Genomic DNA, 21,040 nt, shown 5'->3' on the forward strand with positions numbered 1-21,040 from the left:
AGTTACAAAATTATTATATTCCTAAAAGATTCAATATTATTTTTTTAAAAGCTGACCAAAACATCTCCCGCAAAATATTTTGATTAAAATTTAACAAAAACCTGTCAGACCTGTGGTAGTCCTTTGTCAATATTTAATTTTTAACCATTAAGCTGATTCCTAAATTAGCATCTAGTCTTCATACCTAAGTCTCTTTCAGGTTTCAGGTCAGTCTACTAAATCATCTTCCTTGGCTCCTATCACACCAGCCTTCCAAAATCCTAGTGACATGCTGTTACACTGCTGCTGTTTTTATAGCAAGAACAAACAAAAGGGGAAGACATACAACTATTTTTTCACTCTTCAGGATACATAGAAAGTTCATGATAATATTTTTTATTCTAAGTGTTGCTTGTATATATTGATTTCTTTTCAATATAATGAACAACCCCCTATAGCAGGGTTTCACAACCAGGGTTCCATAGAACTCTAGGGTTCTGTGAGACATCACTAGGAGATGTCTCACAGATCACAATTTATTTAAAAAGATCACAATTTATTTAAAAAAAATATTTCAAATTCAGGCAACTTCACATTTAAGAGGTAAGGTTCGTTCTTTATTTTTAGTTTAAGAACACTGTTAATGCATATATACAGGCCTACACATGAAAGGAATATAATAATTTTGTAGCTTCTGCCCTATATTTGATCCTGAATGTGCAGGGGTTCCCCAAGGCCTGAAAAATATTTCAAGGGTTCCTCAAGGGTCAAAAAGTTGAGAAAGGCTGCCCTATAGAATAATTTAGTTGGCTTTCTCCCTGCATCCTAGAACAAAGAAAAATTACAGAAAATTCATTTCAAGCAGCTTGGAAAGGATTCTATTGCCTTCCTTCAAGTTTTAAAAGTATTTATTTTCTCTTTCTCTTCTGCTTTTCAGGATTTCCTAAGACAATCAAGACACGAGAAAGGCTTTCTGAATATCTTACTATAGTGATATTCACAAGTTCAGCACAACATGCAGCGGTCAATTTTGGTCAAGTAAGGTTTATTTAGATGTAATCATATAGGTTATACACTTTTAAAACTGACAAAAAATATCAAATGTGAAAAATGGTAGGAAATAGTTTCCTTCTGCAGAAAACACAGGACTGATAGAGTAGGGAAGGGTGGGTTTCAAGTGTCACATTAAAGTTTGATAAATTCATTGGTCACATTGTTGGGAGAAGGAAAGCAAGAAATAGTGAAAGGAGAGGTAAGAAACAAAATTATCTTTTGATCAGGGATGGGCAACTTGCACACTGCATGTAACCCTCAGCACGACATCTGTCCCTTTACTCTCAAACGACACAGCTGAAATTTTCAGGCTTAGTACTGTGTGTATTGACAAGTATTAAGAGGCAAAGACCTGATTAAATCTATGGCACCTTTTATTATTCCCAAAGTGAAACATGAAAGCATCTGTAGCAGTTAATTGATTTCATATATAAGGAGGTGCTTACAGTATATTCCCATTATATAATGCTTATATATGCTTATATTTAAATATTTAAATATATAATTATATGCTTATATTTCCACTATAGACTCAGGTTGGAGTCTAATGAAAATGACATCTTTGTTGTTGTTCAGTCATTAAGTCATATTTGACTCTTCGTGACCCATGGACCATAGCACACCAGGCCTTCCTGTCTTCTACTGTCTCCCGGAGTTTACTGAGATTCATGTTCATTGCATCTGTGATGCTGTCTAACCATCTCATCCTCTGCCGTCCCCTTCTCCTTTTGCCTTCAGTCTTTCCTAGCATCAGGGTCTTTTCCAGTGAGTCCTCTCTTCGCATTAGGTGGCCAAAGTATTTGAGCTTCAGCTTCAGTATCTGTCCTTCCAATGAACAGGGTTGATTTCCTGTAGGATTGACTGATTTGACCTCCTTGCAGTCCAAGGGACTCTTAAGTTGAGTTTTGAACCACAGTTCAAAAGCATCAATTCTTCGGCGCTCAGCCTTCCTTATGGTCCAACTCTCACAGCATACATTACTACTGGGAATACCATAGCTTTGATTTTATGGACCTTTGTTGGCAAGGTGATGTCTCTGCTTTTTAATACACTGTCTAGGTTTGCCATAGCTTTCCTCCCAAGGACCAGGCACCTTTTAATTTCATGGCTGCAGTCACCGTCTGCAGTGATCTTGGAGCCCAAGAAAATAAAATCTGTTACTGCTTCCATTTCTTCCACTACTGTTTGCCAGGAACTGATGAGACCAGATCTTAGTTTTTTTAATGTTGAGTTTCAAGCCAGCTTTTGCACTCTCCTCTTTCACCCTCATCAAGAGGCTCTTTAGTTCACTTTCTGCCATTAGGGTGGTATCGTCCACATATATACCATCATATATACCATCATTTAAAAACTACAACTTTGTTTCCAGTGGCTATAGTCCACATTTTTGAAAAATGAAAAAATAAGAGAACATTACCAACAACTATTGGTCTACTGTTGTTTTTTTTAATTATGCTTAAAAAATGTCCTTGAGAAGTTTGTAAACTGGGAGCCACAATTAAATGTAGTCTGATGGGCTTATTTTGGATGTTCCCTTTGATATAATTACCACAAAATAGCTTTCTTTGCTATGACCAGCATGCTTTGCTCCCACCCCTTTGGGGTTGGGATTCCACTGAGATTTTTTTTATATATGCCATAGGTTTCCTCCCAAGGAGCAAGCGTTTTTTAATTTCATGGTTGCAGTCGCCATCTGTGGTGATCTTGGAGCCCAAGACAATAAAATCTGTCACTGCTTCCATTTCTTCCCCTTCTATTTGCAGGAAGTGATGGGGCCAAATGCCATGATGTTAGTTTTTTTAATGTTGAGTTTCAAGCAGGCTTTTGCACTCTCCTCTTTCACCCTGATCAAAAGGCTCTTTAATTCCTCTTCACTTTCTGCCATTAGAGTGGTATCGTCCACATAGCTGAGGTTGTTGATATTTCTCCTGGCAATCTTAATGTGATTCATCCAGCCCAGCATTTCTCATGATGTGCTCTGCATATAAGTTAAATAAGCAGGGTGACAAAATACAGCCTTGTTGTACTCCTTTCTCAATTTTGAACCAATGGGTTGTTCCACGTTCTGATGGTTGTTCCATCGGTTGTTCCATGTTCCGGTTCTAACTGTTGCTTTCTGACCCGCATACAGGTTTCTCAGGAGACAGGTAAGGTGGTCCAGTACTCCCATCTCTTTAAGAATTTGCCACAGTTTGTTGTGATCCACACAATCAAAGGCTTTAGCATAGTCAATGAAGCAGAAGTAGATGTTTTTCTGGAACTCTTTTGCTTTCTCTATAATCCAGCAAATGTTGGCAATTTGATCTCTAGTTCCTCTGCCTCTTCGAAACCCAGCTTGAACTATTCTGGTAGTTCTTGGTTCATATATTGCTGAAGCCTAGCTTGTAGGATTTTGAGCATAACCTTGCTAGCATGTGAAATGAGTGCAATTAAAGATTTTGGGGAGCAGGAATGGTAGAATCAGAGTTGGAATGGTTCATGTAGGCTACTGAATCCAAGTGTAGTAATCACAATAAAAGCACTCCTGATGTATCTACTCTGTACTGTACATGAACACATCCAGTGAAAGGGAGCCCTCTATCGATCTATCATCTATCTAAGTGGATCCATTGTTGAACTGTTCTTCATTGTTGTGATATTCAATAGTAATCTGCCTTCATGGAATCATAGAGTTGGAAGATACTTTCAGTATCATCTAGTCCAAGTTCAGTGCAGATTACCATCCAAACTGCAGAGCACATCCACGAACACCAACCAGCAGTCAGAAGACACGATGAAAACTCCTTAATCTCACAACACATGGACAGACTCAACCATAACAAGCTATCTCTTCCTGAGCTGCAGCACAGCACTTCCCTAAAAAGCGGGAACCACAAATTAAGCTCAGTTCTGTGACCTTGATTAGTTGATTAGAAACCTGCTGCCTGAAACTGACCAGACTTTAATCAGTTTCATGCTGAAGGCTTTTGTTGTCCTAAAGGTAGTGGCAAAATTACTTTTTCATCACTGTCCTAATTGCAAACAGTCACTATCTGAGGCAGTTGCTAAACAAGGACTACTATATAAGGTTTTCTACTTTTATAATAGTGTAAGGTATAATTCATGAGGCTGTAGCTACAGGAGAGGCTCACAATCCTTTCTGCGTGAACAGATGTATCTTCCATTTGCATAAAAATACTTGACTATCCTTGTTTAATTTTATAGGTAGATTACATGCCATTTTGCAATATTATGATTCTATTATTTATTTGTTTAATTCCTTAATAGTTCCTAATAATCTTTTACCTTACTAGCTTTTGTCTTTTATATTTCAGTATGATTGGTGTTCCTGGATTCCAAATGCTCCTCCAACTATGCGCTGCCCACCACCTACGGAAAAGGGGAAAACCACCATTGAATATATCATTGAAAGTTTACCTGACAGAGGACGGTCTTGTTGGCATCTAGGTGCTGTTTGGGCTTTGAGTCAGTTTCAGGAAAACGAAGTGAGACTTGTCTCTACTTAAATTTATTTATTTATTTATTTCTCTCTCTCTCTCTCTTTTTTCAATTGTGTCCAATTAATTAATTAATTAATTAATTTTATTATTTTATTTTATTTTATTTTTTATATTATTATTTTATTTATTTATCTGTTCAATCATGTCCAGTTCTCGGAGATTGCCTGGACAAGTCGCTGCAGTTTTCTTGGCAACATTTTCAGAAGTGGTTTGCCATTGCCTTCCTCTTAGGGCTGAGAGAGAGTGACTGGCCCAAGGTCACCCAATTGTTTTTGTGCCTAAGGCAGGACTAGAACTCATGGTCTCCCAGTTTCTAGCCCGGTGCCTTAACCACTACACCAAACTGGCTCATTTATTTATTACATAAAAGTAAAATCCAGATTCCACATTCTTCCTGGAAATCTGTTAAGTATGTTTATGGGTTTTAGTAGACTAGAGGAAAGTCTCATTGTACCTGGACCTCAAGGAAAGCCTTTAACAGAGTGCTAAAAGATATTCTTATTCATAAAAGGTCTAGATGGACAGTTGGCAGAATGAACACACTAAAAGAATTCTCATTAACGGCTCTGCTTCAGCTTGGAAGGAAGTTTCAAGTGGAGTGCCACAGGGCTTTGGACTGGCCCTGTTGTTCAACATTTTTTTAATTATTTGGATGACAGGAGTACAGGGGACACTTCTAAAGTCTGCAGGCAGCACAAAATTTGGAGGGGTGGCTAATACTTTAGATGGAAAGAAGATTCTAAAAGATCTAGACAGGCTTGAGCAGTAATCTGAAATGAATAGGATGGAATTTAACAGGAGGAAGTATGAAGTTCTGCATCTGGACAGGAAAAACATAATGCCCCAGTATAGGATGGGGGAAGACCAGAAACAATAGGTTATAATTATAAGGAAGGAGGTTCAGTCTTCAGGTAGAACATGCTGCCTATACAAGCTGTCAGCCACTAGAATAGCTGTCAAATATAATAGTGAATTCGGTAAACAGTTTTAAAAGAGAGGCTGGATGATTATCTGTTAGAGAGGCTCTAGCAGATGCACTTCTTGAGAGCTGGACTAGATCATGGAAACATCTGTGGAATTCCTGCTAAAGTGATCAAGTTAGCTAACTTTCAGAACACTTTTAAGAAGCTTGCAAAGAATTTAACAACGCTCAGGAATGTTTAAGTTCCTGTGATGTCCAAGAGCTTTACTCATTTCTTCTAAGAAATTTATTTATTTATTTATTTATTTTTATTATTCAAATTTCTATCACTGCCCATCTTCCCCATAACAGGGGGACTCTGGGCGGTTTACAATAAAATTAACCATTTAAAACCATCAACATATAAATTACAAGACGAACAACTGACATAATAAAAATAAATAAATATAAAATCCAAGTGGCAAAGATGATATTCAGTAGGAAGAACTCTATGACACCAGGCACCTATTGCCCTTCCCATCCCAGGCGAGGTGGCAGAACCAGGTCTTCAAATCCTTCTGGAAGGCCGGAAATTAGTTGAACAGAATCAGTCAGTACACAACCAGACTAACAGCCAAATAATGCTTGGTCAATTAACTTAGTAGATCCTCCCCATCAGTAGAAATTGATAAAGGAATTTGTTTGGACCCCATTGTAAGCCTGTCTTATTCAAGTAGCCAAGGGCTTTCACGTTTTACATCCTACTGTTATCTTGCCGGAACAAGAAACCTCTGCTATTGTACAACTTGCTGTAGTAAAGGTTTGTGAAAAAGTAAGCCTGTAGGTGCTTAATGAAAAAACTTGAAGAAGGGAGAGGGATATATGCTACAGTTTTGGTCTTTTTTGGACTCTAAAGGAAAATCTGAATCATAATTTCTTCACAAAAAATGGCCATCTCCACAAGCATTCTCATTACTTTGTTTTGCTCTGAACCTGGATCTGCATAGAATAGAAATGATAACATTTCTGCAATATGACAAGGACTTAATTGTGGGCAATAACTTCTCATGCTATTTTTCTGGCAGTTTGCTCATTGACTGGAAGCTCTCTTGTCTTCCAAAGCTAGGAAGACAATACTTTTTTTTTGTATAATATCTACACTATTTTATTTATTTATTCATCAAATTTTGCTACCACCCATCTCCCCCCAGAGGAGGGACTCTGGGCAGTTTACAATAGAGGTAAAAGATTTAAAATACAATAAAACCATAAATAATACATAAAATATAAATATAAATACAAGGGATAAATATAAAATAAAATCCAGATGGCAATGAAAGTTCTAATTCAGTTCGTGTGCATATGAGGGCCATTTTAGGGCTCCAGCCATCCCCAAGAATGACTACTCCCCTTCCCACCCCAAGCAAGATGGCAGAGCCAGGTCTTCAGCTTTTTATGGAAGGTCAGGAGAGATGGGCTAGCCTCACCTCCAGGGGAAGAATGTTCCAAAGGACAGGAGCCACTGCAGAGAAGGCCAGCTTCCTGGACCCCACCAGACAGAATTCTCTTATAGACAGGGTCCATAACATGCCCTCTCTGCATGACTGGGTGGGATGGGTCGATGTAATGGGGATGAGACAGTCCCTCAGGTAGCATTGTTTATAATGTTAAGTTTGTAAATCAATCTGTTTCCTTCCATATAAATTTGTTGTACACAGTAAATTATAGCAAAGATTAAGAGGAAAAAAAACACAGCATAAAATAACAGAATCAAAATAATACATCCAGTTTCCCAAAGGTTCTGACAGGCAGTGGTGGTACTGATGGTTAAACTCATTGGCCAGTTGACCATGTTCTTATTAGAGAGTCACCAATTTCATGGCAGTTAATAATTGTATTATTTATTTACTATATTCTGATTATATCATTTGTAAAAATTTTTGTCTTCTCCAACCAGGTGTTTCTGGGGGTATATCCAGATGAACACTTCATAGACAAGCCAGTGAAAGAGGCCATGAGGAAATTCCGCAAGAGTCTTGATGGAATTACCAGTTACATTGCTGAACGTAACAGGAACAAAAACCTCCCATATTATTACCTTTCCCCAGATCAAATTCCTAATAGTGTGGCTGTCTGAATTTTAAAAAATGACAAGTCAGTGTAACCAGCCAAATGGAAAATTATCTACAGCAGAAAAGACCATTTATAACGACAGAAACTTAATTTTTACTTGTTTAAGTTTTAGAAAGCACTTGTATAAAAATTGAAAGTACTCTAATTTGTCAACTACTGTATAAAGCAAATGTGTGTACCTCTGGCCTTCAAATGCTTTTGAACTACCTAGCAGGTCTAACCAGCAGGATACCAAGACCAGCAATATCTGAAGGGCCACAGTTCCCAGGCCCTCACCAAGAATAATTTCCATTTCTCTATTGCAGAGGTGAGAATCAGTAATAATATGCTTTAAGTAATTTTTCGTTCCATTTTGTGGAGATGCATAATTATATGCTATTTTGCATTCTGTTTTTCATATCTTGAGTAATTCAGCATTTTTCTTGACATCAATAAAATTTATAAGCTTCTGCCATCAATAATGTATCTTTTTTTTTAAATTAAAGGGTGCTAGTTTTTATTAACACAGCATACCTTTGCCATATTCAAGAGCTCATTTCTGTATGACCACTGTCTATAGGTCATTACAGCTCTTTGAGTGAGATGGGTGGTGATGAAATTCAAAATATAAATAAATATTATATCTCTGTAATTTCTATATTCCAAGTCAGGTTACTCAAGGGAGTTGCCAATTGCCTTTTTTTCTGATAAATCAGTACATTGGGGACAGATCTGGAGCAAAGTAGCAGATAACAGCATGGCAGCTGATTCTCCAGGGTTTGTGAAGGAAGAGTGCAGCAACACTGTGAAAGAAGGGTCTCACATGGAAGCAGGGCAGTTCAAACCACCACACTTCATGTACACATGCCCATTTGAACTACCTCTTATTATACTGCCACCCTGTACTGTGGTCCCAATTTGGTACTTATCTCTCAGAATCTCAATCATATATTTATATTTTAGGATTATTTATTTATTTATTTTATATCCCACCTTTATTATTTTTATAAATAACTCAATGTGGCGAACATACCTACTACTACTACTACTCCTATTTTCCCCACAACAATAACCCTGTGAGGTGGCTTGGGCTGACAATGACTGGCTCAAGGGCACCCAGCTGGCTTTCATGCCTAAGGTGGGACTAGAACTCTCAAACTCTTGGTTTCTAGCCCATTGCCTTAACCACTAGACCAAACTGACTCATAAAATAATATATGCCTCGGATGTCTTATAGTCCTATAAAAGCTGATGTTGCAATGTATGTTTTAGAGGGCCACCAAACTTTTTCTGGAGATGTACTAAAGATATGGCTCACCCAATAACTCTCCATTTTAGATTGGAGTGAATGTTTGCTTTTCAACCAAGGTCTTTGAGCGGGAAACTTGACTTCTACATTCACTCGAATAGGCCTCATATGGGCCCTCTGTATGATCTGGCACAGAACTAGATGGGTGTCCTAGACTGGTTTTTGATGTCAAATCTGAACTCTCATGGGACTGCTAAAAGAACACTTTCCCCATGTTTGTACCTTTGCTATGCACTCCATTTTGGGCAATGTGGCAAAAGAGCGATTTCTCATTTGTTTTTTGGATTTCTCTTCAGACAGAGATTCCTGAAAAGACATTTTTTACTTTCTCCTTGCCACATAGAAGAAGAATCACCAGCTGCTTTTCAATATGGTGCTTGACTGACAGGGAAACCTCAGTTCTAAATGTTGAATTCTACACACACTATAATCGGCCTCAAAGGAATTGGTAATATCCAAATGTTGTAGAAATGAAGACTAGGACGCTCGGGTCTTCATTCAGGAAAAGAGTTTAATATGCGCATAGGTTCAGACAAGCTCATGCTTCAGATTCTGAACCCCGAAGGTACGGGGTCCTACTTCTTTTATACCCCCCCATTGGGTGATTATACAGCATAGACTAAGTATCAACTTAGAGATATATGATATAACTTTAAAAGCAAGCCGTGTGAAACAAGCCTGGAGGAGCTGGTGAGCTTCCTCCCCGTTCCTTATCTTTTCTCACCTAGTTGCTACAGAATACACATACATTCTTGTTTCTTATCTGCCCATTCGGCTCTTCCCCACATACCACACTTGCAACAGATAGCTTACTTGCAATAGACAATTGCCTGATGAAAGGGCTTTAGTTCTTTGTTGTTTCCTTGACCCTAATTCCAATTCCACCTCATTCCCCCCTTTGAAAGTATTCAGCCTTTTCAGGGCAGATTACTTTCACTAAGGTTATCATTGGGGATAGACTGATATTCCCACATGGCCAGGACTTGTGAGGTAGCCTCCTTTTTGCCAATAGTGAGATACTGTTGGTGATCGCACAGGGCAGTATCACACACCCCACAGCGATCAATCCAATTAGGGCTACGATAGCCTGGAGTCCTGGTAGCTTTGGGAACCATTCCCCAAAAACGTCTCCCAAATGCAGTCCCTTCCAGGTCTATACAGGCACGTGGGAGAGTTTCACCATCCTATCTGTGATTTTCTTGTACCACTTTCCCACTTTCATCTATTTCAATGCAACAATTTGACAGATTAAAATTTTTCACACACTCCCATCTACCAAAATTTGAAATGCAAAAAGTGTTCCCCTTAATTCCACCTCATTCCCCCCACCAGAGTCACCAGGGTGACGATTATCCACAGCTTCTCCAGTGCGTAGAGGGTCAGCTTCCGGGGGTGACCCAGCAGTGGGATGCAGTAAAACTTCCCCGTTTCCTGGTGGTGAGTTCTTAAAGATTTCAATCCTAAGAGGATCAGCTGTTGGGCATACCTGCCACTTCCCCTGGTCCTTTGCTATTAGCTAATATTAGTATTTACACCTTAAAATCTCCCCCAACCAAGATCTATATGATACTGCTTTATATGGATATATATATATATATATATAGATCTTCCTTATTTACAAATTGTATTTTTCTATACCTTACAATTCCCCCCCTTTTTAATCTTTATCAGTTTGTTCAATTTGTAACTCGAATTGTTGTAAAATGTTTCTTGCCTCTAGATATCCTTGAGTATCAACTCCCCAGACAGTGCAGCCAGACCCTGCAAGGCCCGAGCAACAGTTCCGTCGGGGGCTATGCTGCCCGGAATAAAGGCACAACAGCTCCCCCTCAGCACCATACAGACTCCCCCTTTCTCCGCCAACAGCACATCCAATGCCATTCCACTCTCCCAGGCCACCCCACTAGTGGCATCCAACCATTCTGCAATACCCTTCACAACATCTCCGGTACAGTTCATGAATCCCTGTTGGCCACAATAGATGTAGTTGATCCAATCCACATCCCCGTGGACCGTCACCCACCAAAACAGAAAGGATTCAAATCCCACCAAAATTTAGCCTCTAGCCCTGACCTCATCCGGCACTCCCCTAGGCACTTCCACCCCGTCTACACATACTTCACTGTCAAATGATCCTCCCGGTGCATCTCTCTCATTCCTTCTGGGTTTTAAAGTACCCCTTTTAAATGCAAGAGTAAATGGAATGGCCACTTAGCTGCTGCTCACAAGCAAGCTGGCCAGCCTTGTGCTTCAGCTGCTTAGAGAAGTTTGCCACAGGCCATTTTCAATTTCCCAATTTCTGAGTTAGTACCCCATTTGCAACCCCTTTGTTTTCAGAAGCAAACAAAACAAAACAAAACAAAACAAAACAAAAGGCTTCTTGAGGTTGGCAAACCTAAAGCTGGAGCTTTCTCTTCCCCCGTAAGACTTTATATTATCTCAAAAGGGGAGAGCCCCAGTCTTTCGGATGTCTGAATACTTATTCTCAGGAGAGCAATTGGCAAGGCCTGGGGCCACCTCAATTTCGCCTCCTGAGCCAATTTTGCCACTGCCCTCTTTAAGAGCCCATCAGCCTTTTCTAAATCCATGTCCACCATGAAGAGTTGTAAACCCACACAACCAGCAATTAAGATATTTAGCCTAACAAGCTATTTTCTGAGTTAAAGCTATTAAGGTGTTAAATTTTTCACCCTCCTTCAATAGTTGTTCATCAGTCCACTTGTGACTCAGGCGCCAGCCTATAAGGCTAACAAATCCAAACCAGTGGATTAACCATAGTTCCATACTACAGGTAGGCTGGATTTCAGAATTGTATCTTAATACCTTTTCATATGAAAATATAAATTCCCTATTGTTCTAAATTGAGTGCATCTTCAAAGCTTCCCTTGAACCCTGTGACTCTCTTTTCCAGGTTCAGGGACCCGTATGGTCATCAAAACTACAAGGTATTAGACAAAAAAGTTCAGGCGCATTTTTTTTTTTTTTTTTTTCCTGCACAGTCCAGTGTCCAGCAGTATTTGGCAACACCAGTGTCTTCTTTAGGGTTTCTCCCAACTCAGTTGCTGACTCCCCTCCGTCTGGTTTAACTCGATTTCCAGACTTAAAAGGATGCGTCTGCTGTTCCAACAGTTGGACTCTGTGTTCCTGTAGATAGGGAGACAAGGACAAGACTTGCGCAGATAACTGTTTCAAATGCTTGCAGACAAATTTCTTCCCCATGGCATGCATGTCTCCTACTTCTCCACTAAGAATTCCAAGATAGAGTCACCCATCTCAAATGGACTGACTGCTAGTCTGTTCTTAGGAGCAATCCAGAGACTTAGTATTGTCACTAAAAAGGCCTGTGTCCATGTTAATCCTGCCTTTGGTCCTAGCCCCTCCAAGTGTCTTTTTAGCCTATAAAGAAAGCCTTTCACCCATTCTAAGAAACAGTTCACCCCAGGGCCACCCCCCTTTGGAGGTTCCCCTGGAGTTGAACCTGGTTGGTCTTTGGGTTGTCCTTTTGGCATACCACACATCTCTCACACACACCTGTTTGGCTTTCAAAAAGATTCCAGGACAAATAAATATTCTAGACACACAATCCCCTAAAGTGTTTGTCCCATGTGACTAGATTGGTAGGTGTAGTTTTGGATATATCTAAGCACTACTTTGGATAAAACTAATTTTCTTGCCCTAGCAATGCCACCCTAAGTAAGTAGGCTGACCCAATTGCTTAAACAACAAGTCTCTTTCAAAACCCCCAAAATTGGGTCAAGACTTTTACAGCCAAACCTCTAATTTTAATATATATATATATATATATAATGACTTAAAGTCAATTCATTTTTTTTTTTAATAAAAACAATATTATATTTCAGTTGCCAATATTTAATTCCCCAATAACTTCCCTAAAATCAAAACTTGTAAAACTAGAAAAACAAGAAAGCATTGACATAAGAGTTTATCTAGTGTTTGGACTGTTTCCATAGTCAAAATTGTTAAAACAAAAAACAAAAACAAAACTCAGATAGATCATACCAGTCCATGGAAGCTCTACTAAAACCATATGTTGTCCAAATTTTTTTTTTTTTTCTCTCCCTCTCCTGTTTTTATCATCATGTGCCATGTTGAGGAGGGATTAAAATTTAATCCATATAAAATTTATAAAAACACACACACTTTTCTAAAACTGGAAGGCCAGGGGCAGAGCAGTGGAGCTGTGAGAGCAAAGGGGTTGCCCCCCCTTCTCTGAGTCATTGCTTCTCTGAAACTGCCCACATTCCCCCCCTTTTCACAAGAAGAGTCCTTCTACAGCAGAAAGAGAAATCTCTGAAACTTAAAAGATTGTCCCCGGTGTGTGTAAAGGTATTGTAAAAGGAAGAATCCTAAAAAGATGGGGGAGTAAAGGATCTTCTGTAAAAGCATTGCCCCTCCCCTCTGTCACCCCTCTGTCCCCTCATCTGGGTCCTCAAGCCTGTAACAAGCAGGCAAGAGGCAGACTGAAGGGGGGAGTTTGGGTGAGATTGGGCAAATAATGAAACACACATACACCTCAAACAATTAAAAAAAACAAATGGGAAAGGATTGACAAAAACCTTTCAACTTTCCCATAATATGCATTCAAATTACACAAATCACAACACACACACACAAAACCAGAATTAATGGTGGATGCAGGCATGGCCAGAACCTGCAGCCTCCTAAGGAATAGACTCACATAATTTCTCAACTCTCTTTTCACAACTCAAAACAGTTTCTCAACCTTACATGTACGCGCACATTGAGACAAACAAATGCTCTCAAAAAGAAAACTGCACACCAATGCCTCAACAGGCTGTTGCCACATGCAATCCATCACAGCCCTGCAGGAACACAGAAGCTCTTCCTCCCTGCCTCTCAGCCAGGAGAAAGGAATGCTTTATTAAAAGGGCGATGGCTCCCATCAAGATGAATCTAGCCGCTCCCAGGCCTATTGGAGACAATCCACACTCAACTGCCCTATTGTGATTCAACTCAACTTCCTTCCCAGAGAGCCTGAGTCTCTCCAGGGCCTTTTCGTGCCTGTCTGTTTCCCGAGCTCTCCATCCCATGGAATACCTCCTCGACCAATCTTCCGAGAATTCCCCTGCCTCCCCCTCTTTGGGGCCGCAAACCTTGAGTTAAAAACAAGGCATTTCATCTTTCTTTTTCTCTCTTCCTCTTGGGGTTGCCCTGTTCATTTATGGGCTCTGCCAGAATATCCTCCCAACCTTTCCCTTTTCTGTCCTATTTCAATAACCATCCTCTGTTCCTCCAGTGTCGGGAAGACTGATAACAAAGTCTGAATATCTTGTCACCTTGGATTGTGGGTTTGCATCAATCCAATCCACAGACTCTCAACTAAATCACCGACACTTCATCCATCCAACCTTCCATCCACATACAGTTGCCAATCCTCAGCTCTCGTTTCCAAATTCGAATTAAGCAAACAACACAAAACACAAGGCTTGTGTTCCTCAGTGTGACCTTTGGTATACCCTTTGCATAATTGGTTTAGTTACTATTTCTATTCCTTCTGGCAACATTAGTTTATTGTTACTGCCCCATGGGTAATCCAGCTTGCTTCTTCCTCTGGGGTTAGGATAACTTTACTTAAGCTCCTGTAAGTGTGGTGTTATTACAGGGAAAAACTTCTTTCCCTTTAGTCCCCTCTCTAACCATATTTTTCCAAAATTGTGTACCACCCCATAGGCATTCTTTCTCTCAAGTCATCTCAACATCACAAGTTCATTCTTATTTCTCCTTCACTTTATTTAATTCACTTTTACTCAATTCCCTTCCACACAAATTAAAGTGGTCACCTACTCACAGCACTGAACACATGGCACAATCAAATCCCATGTCCCTCCATTCACAGCAAATAACAGACGGGATGGCATAGCCAAAAATTTGGAAGACCCGCAGCCTGGCCAGAGCTATGGATTTCCAAAAACTTGACGCATTCCCCTTTTACTGCGGAGGAATTCAGTTCTATAAAGGGACAGACTCACATTTAACTCCTTAAGGGACAAGCTCACATAGCTTTTCTCTCCTCAGCTCAGGACAGATGCCCATGCCACATACACATACATGAGCACACACACAGACTCTCTGCACCATTTCCCTCAACAAATAAAATAAAATAAAAACTATTAACTTTTCAATTCTAATTACTAGGTCTCCCCACAGGTCTCACCCCTTTTTTTTTTTTTTTCCCAATTGCCATTGTTTATCATTTTCTTATAAGGTTCCTTTTCCCAATTTCTCAACAAGAGTCCAAGCGGACTCTCCTTAGGTATGTTTCTAGGTAATTCTGGAAGGGAAACCTTCCTTTTGGAACTTTTATTGTTGCCCATATTGATTACTGCCTTCCCTTACCCTGATCCCTGATCAGTACAGCCCTCTCTTGACCTTCTTATTGTTTTTACCCCCCCCAAGGTAGAGCACTCCAGCCTCGCTGGATTTGCTTTTCAGCAATTTTAAGCCTCTGACTGTCGAGGGGGTAAAACCGGGCCGGCCTCCCAGCAGGCGCTGGCTAATTTTAAAGTCCGACCTCAACCTAACACATTGAACCAGCCACGCGGGTCTCCGCTTTACAGCGAATCGCCACTGATCTATGCACTGAAACTGATCCCAATGTCCATCTTTGGTCACCTTCTGATGGACTTTACTAATAACATTAGAATTGAATGTCCCCTCTTCTGGCCAGCCGACCCCGAAGGTGGGCCACTCATTTCTACAAAAAAATCTTCAGTGTCTGGGTCAGCCAGGGGATCTCCATAATCTCCACCCAAAAGTATCAGAAAAGTTTCTCACCATACACTTCAGTGGGGTGTCGGAGGTGCCACTTCCTTCCCCCATTTTCTTCTATTTTCTTCTACAACCTTAGGTTCGGGGCAATCCAGTCACCCCCCTTCTTCTCTGCAAACTTCACCGCCCTTTGGAACTGGTCTCCCAGCAGACGCTGGCTCTCTTTAAAGACCACTAACTTCCCGTCCAGTCTCCCAGCAATCGCTGGCTGTCTTTAAAGACTAGGGATGACGGTATTTGCGTGAAAAAGGGTTTCTCGGACCTATGTTTTTCTCCTAGGGTTCCCTCCCTGGGTTCTGCACACACTACAGCCGACCTGTGGCACCAGACTCTCAACGGCTACCACCAGGAACTGCGACTGTTTAACCACCCACACAACCTACACAGACTTGGGCACGCCGGCCCTATCTGTTTCTATTAGTGTGCCCTCCCTGGGTTCTGCACACACTACAGCCGACCTGTGGCACCGGACTCTCAACGGCTACCACCAGGAACTGCGACTGTTTAACCACCCACACAACCTACACAGACTTCATTAGGCACGCCGGCCCGAGTCCAGGGGGGTGTACGGGCCCCCTCTTCTATCCTCAAGCGGGATAGGCACCTCTTCTATCCTCAAGCAGGATAGGCACCTCTTCTATCCTCAAGCAGGATAGGTACCCCTTAGTTTAAGTATATACTTGCCTCAGTTATCTTGGTTCCACGTTCATTCAGCCTGTCATTTGCACCACGCCGGCCGGCTCTCCATTCAGACCTCTCTTTTCCTTGTCATGAAGGGTTCTTGGAATCGGGAGGAGGTATCCCCAGGACCGAACCATCGACTCGGTCGAGACTTTCAGGAGAACTCTCCTGCGGCGCCTAGGCATCGACTCCAGGCGGCGGCTCCATGCCTTGGGGTTCCTCCTGTTCCAGCGAAAAATCGCCCTCGAGCAGTCCCATCTGGGTCGCCAAAATTGTTGTAGAAATGAAGACTAGGACGCTCGGGTCTTCATTCAGGAAAAGAGTTTAATATGCGCATAGGTTCAGACAAGCTCATGCTTCAGATTCTGAACCCCGAAGGTACGGGGTCCTACTTCTTTTATACCCCCCCATTGGGTGATTATACAGCATAGACTAAGTATCAACTTAGAGATATATGATATAACTTTAAAAGCAAGCCGTGTGAAACAAGCCTGGAGGAGCTGGTGAGCTTCCTCCCCGTTCCTTATCTTTTCTCACCTAGTTGCTACAGAATACACATACATTCTTGTTTCTTATCTGCCCATTCGGCTCTTCCCCACATACCACACTTGCAACAGATAGCTTACTTGCAATAGACAATTGCCTGATGAAAGGGCTTTAGTTCTTTGTTGTTTCCTTGACCCTAATTCCAATTCCACCTCACAAAGACCAAATGAGAAAAATCGCTGTTTTCCCACATTGTCCAAAATGGAGTCCAAACAACAGGAAAGTTAACTCGACCGTTCTTTTAGCAATCCTACGAGAGTTCAGAATTGACATCGAAATGCAGTCCAGGACACTCATCTCGTTTCGTGCAATACCATGCAGAGCGCCCAGATGTGGCCTTTTCTTGCGAATGCAGAACTCAACTTTCAGAATTCAAGCTTCCTTCTCAGTCAAAGACCATAGCTGCAAAACAGCCAGGGATTCATCTTCTATGTGGAAAGCAGAAACTAGAAAACCATGTGTTTGTATGAATCTCTCGGACTGTGAAAAGAAATCGAAAGAACAACAAGGAAAAATCGCTATTTTCCCACACTGCCAAGAAGGGAGAGCATAGCAATAGTAGAAACAAGAGGAATGTTAACTAGAGCGTTCTTTTAGCAGTCCCATGAGAGTCAGAATTGACACTGAAATGCAGTCTAGGACACACATCTAGTTTTGTGCAACGTCATACAGAGGCCCCATATTATCACTTCCTATGCGGCCTATTGGAGCGAATGTAGAAGTCAATGCTTAAAACCAGAGTTTCCCGCTCTTAGAACATAGTTGTTAAGCAGCTACTGATTCATCTCCTACCATGCAAGGAGAAACTAAGAAACAATGTGTTTTCGTGAATCTCTCTGTCTTAAGAGAAATGCGAAGAACCAATGTTAACTAGAAAGTTAACTAGAGCGTTCTGTTAGCAGTCCCACGAGAGTTGAGAATTGACATCGAAATGCAGTCCACGTCACTCATCCCGTTTTGTGCAACATCATACAGAGGGCCCTTATGACCAATTCCTATCTCGCCTAGTGGAGCGAAGGTAGAAGTCAACTTTTAAAACAAGAGTTTCCCGCTCTAAGAACGTAGTTGAAAAGCAGCTGGTGATTCATCTTCTATGTGGCAAGGAGAACCTAGAAAACTCTGCTTTCATGACTCTCTCTCTCTCTGAAGAGAAATGCAAAGACCAAATGAGAAAAATCACGATTTTCCCACCTTGTCGGTGATGGAGTGTATAGAAAAAGTACAAACAAGGGGAAAGTTGACTCGACCGTTCTTTTAGCAGTCCCATGAGAGTTCAGAATTGACATCGAAGGGCAGCGTAGGACACTCATCTCGTTTTGCCCAACATCATACAGAGGCCCCGTATTCCCAATTCCTATCCGGCCTATGCAATCCAATGTAGAACGCAAGCTTTGGAACGCGAGTTTCCCGCTCAGACAAAGACCATAGTTGATCGGCAGCTGGTGATTCAGCTTCTATCTGCCAAGGAGAAAGTAGAAAACTCTGTGTTTTCATGAATCTCTCTCTCTCTGAAGAGCAATGCAAAGAAGATATTGGAAAAACGGCTGCTTTCCCACCTTGTCCAGAATGGACTATAGCCAAAGTAGAAACAAGGGGAAAGTTAACTCGACCGTTCTTTTAGCAGTCCCATGAGAGTTCAGAATTGACATCGAAATGCAGTCCAGGACACTCATCTCGTTTCGTGCAATACCATGCAGAGCGCCCAGATGTGGCCTTTTCTTGCGAATGCAGAACTCAACTTTCAGAATTCAAGCTTCCTTCTCAGTCAAAGACCATAGCTGCAAAACAGCCAGGGATTCATCTTCTATGTGGAAAGCAGAAACTAGAAAACCATGTGTTTGTATGAATCTCTCGGACTGTGAAAAGAAATCGAAAGAACAACAAGGAAAAATCGCTATTTTCCCACACTGCCAAGAAGGGAGAGCATAGCAATAGTAGAAACAAGAGGAATGTTAACTAGAGCGTTCTTTTAGCAGTCCCATGAGAGTCAGAATTGACACTGAAATGCAGTCTAGGACACACATCTAGTTTTGTGCAACGTCATACAGAGGCCCCATATTATCACTTCCTATGCGGCCTATTGGAGCGAATGTAGAACTCAACGCTTAAAACCAGAGTTTCCCGCTCTTAGAACATAGTTGTTAAGCAGCTACTGATTCATCTCCTACCATGCAAGGAGAAACTAAGAAACAATGTGTTTTCGTGAATCTCTCTGTCTTAAGAGAAATGCGAAGAACCAATGTTAACTAGAAAGTTAACTAGAGCGTTCTGTTAGCAGTCCCACGAGAGTTGAGAATTGACATCGAAATGCAGTCCACGTCACTCATCCCGTTTTGTGCAACATCATACAGAGAGCCCTTATGACCAATTCCTATCTCGCCTAGTGGAGCGAAGGTAGAAGTCAACTTTTAAAACAAGAGTTTCCCGCTCTAAGAACGTAGTTGAAAAGCAGCTGGTGATTCATCTTCTATGTGGCAAGGAGAACCTAGAAAACTCTGCTTTCATGACTCTCTCTCTCTCTGAAGAGAAATGCAAAGACCAAATGAGAAAAATCACGATTTTCCCACCTTGTCCGTGATGGAGTGTGTAGAAAAAGTGCAAACAAGGGGAAAGTTGACTCGACCGTTCCCCTTGTTTCTACTTTGGCTATAGTCCATTCTGGACAAGGTGGGAAAGCAGCCGTTTTTCCAATATCTTCTTTGCATTGCTCTTCAGAGAGAGAGAGATTCATGAAAACACAGAGTGTTCTACTTTCTCCTTCTCAGATAGAAGCTGAATCACCAGCTGCCGATCAACTATGGTCTTTGCCTGAGCGGGAAACTCGCGTTCCAAAGCTTGCGTTCTACATTGGATTGCATAGGCCGGATAGGAATTGGGAATACGGGGCCTCTGTATGATGTTGGGCAAAACGAGATGAGTGTCCTACGCTGCCCTTCGATGTCAATTCTGAACTCTCATGGGACTGCTAAAAGAACGGTCGAGTCAACTTTCCCCTTGTTTGTACTTTTTCTATACACTCCATCACCGACAAGGTGGGAAAATCGTGATTTTTCTCATTTGGTCTTTGCATTTCTCTTCAGAGAGAGAGAGAGTCATGAAAGCAGAGTTTTCTAGGTTCTCCTTGCCACATAGAAGATGAATCACCAGCTGCTTTTCAACTACGTTCTTAGAGCGGGAAACTCTTGTTTTAAAAGTTGACTTCTACCTTCGCTCCACTAGGCGAGATAGGAATTGGTCATAAGGGCCCTCTGTATGATGTTGCACAAAATGAGATGAGTGACGTGGACTGCATTTCGATGTCAATTCTCAACTCTCGTGGGACTGCTAACAGAACGCTCTAGTTAACTTTCTAGTTAACATTGGTTCTTCGCATTTCTCTTAAGACAGAGAGATTCACGAAAACACATTGTTTCTTAGTTTCTCCTTGCATGGTAGGAGATGAATCAGTAGCTGCTTAACAACTATGTTCTAAGAGCGGGAAACTCTGGTTTTAAGCGTTGACTTCTACATTCGCTCCAATAGGCCGCATAGGAAGTGATAATATGGGGCCTCTGTATGACGTTGCACAAAACTAGATGTGTGTCCTAGACTGCATTTCAGTGTCAATTCTGACTCTCATGGGACTGCTAAAAGAACGCTCTAGTTAACATTCCTCTTGTTTCTGCTATTGCTATGCTCTCCCTTCTTGGCAGTGTGGGAAAATAGCGATTTTTCCTTGTTGTTCTTTCGATTTCTTTTCACAGTCCGAGAGATTCATACAAACACATGGTTTTCTAGTTTCTGCTTTCCACATAGAAGATGAATCCCTGGCTGTTTTGCAGCTATGGTGTAATGGTTGCCTAATCCCAAATACTCAGTCTCACAAGCTTAAAGATAACTGATTTATTAAAGGAATAGTATGCAAATACAGAGAAAGCTGAGAATGAGCAAAAGCGCGCCAAATACAAACTTAAAAGCATTGCCTGTGAGCAAGTTCCGCCCCCATCCCTCGTCAGTGCGCACCCCCTCCCAGGTGCTAGGAACCGTTAGACGCGCCTGGGAAAGTAACCTTGAGCAGGAGCGCAAACCCAAACATACATTCCAAGCCCTCAAAACAACGGAGGGCGGAGGAATGGAAAAACCCGGGATGGGTGAAGAAACACAGAACAG

At 41.3% G+C, this 21,040-nt stretch overlaps 1 protein-coding gene across 1 annotated transcript in view; it reads left to right on the forward strand.

Annotated features, from left to right (window-relative positions):
- Window positions 1-8,142, forward strand: part of ALOX5 (arachidonate 5-lipoxygenase) — a 93,969-nt gene extending 85,827 nt beyond the window's left edge. Inside the window, exons 12-14 of the mRNA XM_063298607.1 lie at window positions 917-1,017; window positions 4,347-4,517; window positions 7,391-8,142. Of these exons, the coding sequence (XP_063154677.1) occupies window positions 917-1,017; window positions 4,347-4,517; window positions 7,391-7,570 (452 nt within the window). The 3' untranslated portion in view covers window positions 7,571-8,142. The remainder of the gene's footprint in view (window positions 1-916; window positions 1,018-4,346; window positions 4,518-7,390) is intronic.
- The last annotated feature ends 12,898 nt before the right edge of the window (window positions 8,143-21,040 follow it).

Source organism: Candoia aspera, chromosome 3 (assembly GCF_035149785.1).
Source record: "Candoia aspera isolate rCanAsp1 chromosome 3, rCanAsp1.hap2, whole genome shotgun sequence".
In the NCBI taxonomy this organism is placed as follows: Eukaryota; Metazoa; Chordata; class Lepidosauria; order Squamata; family Boidae; genus Candoia; species Candoia aspera.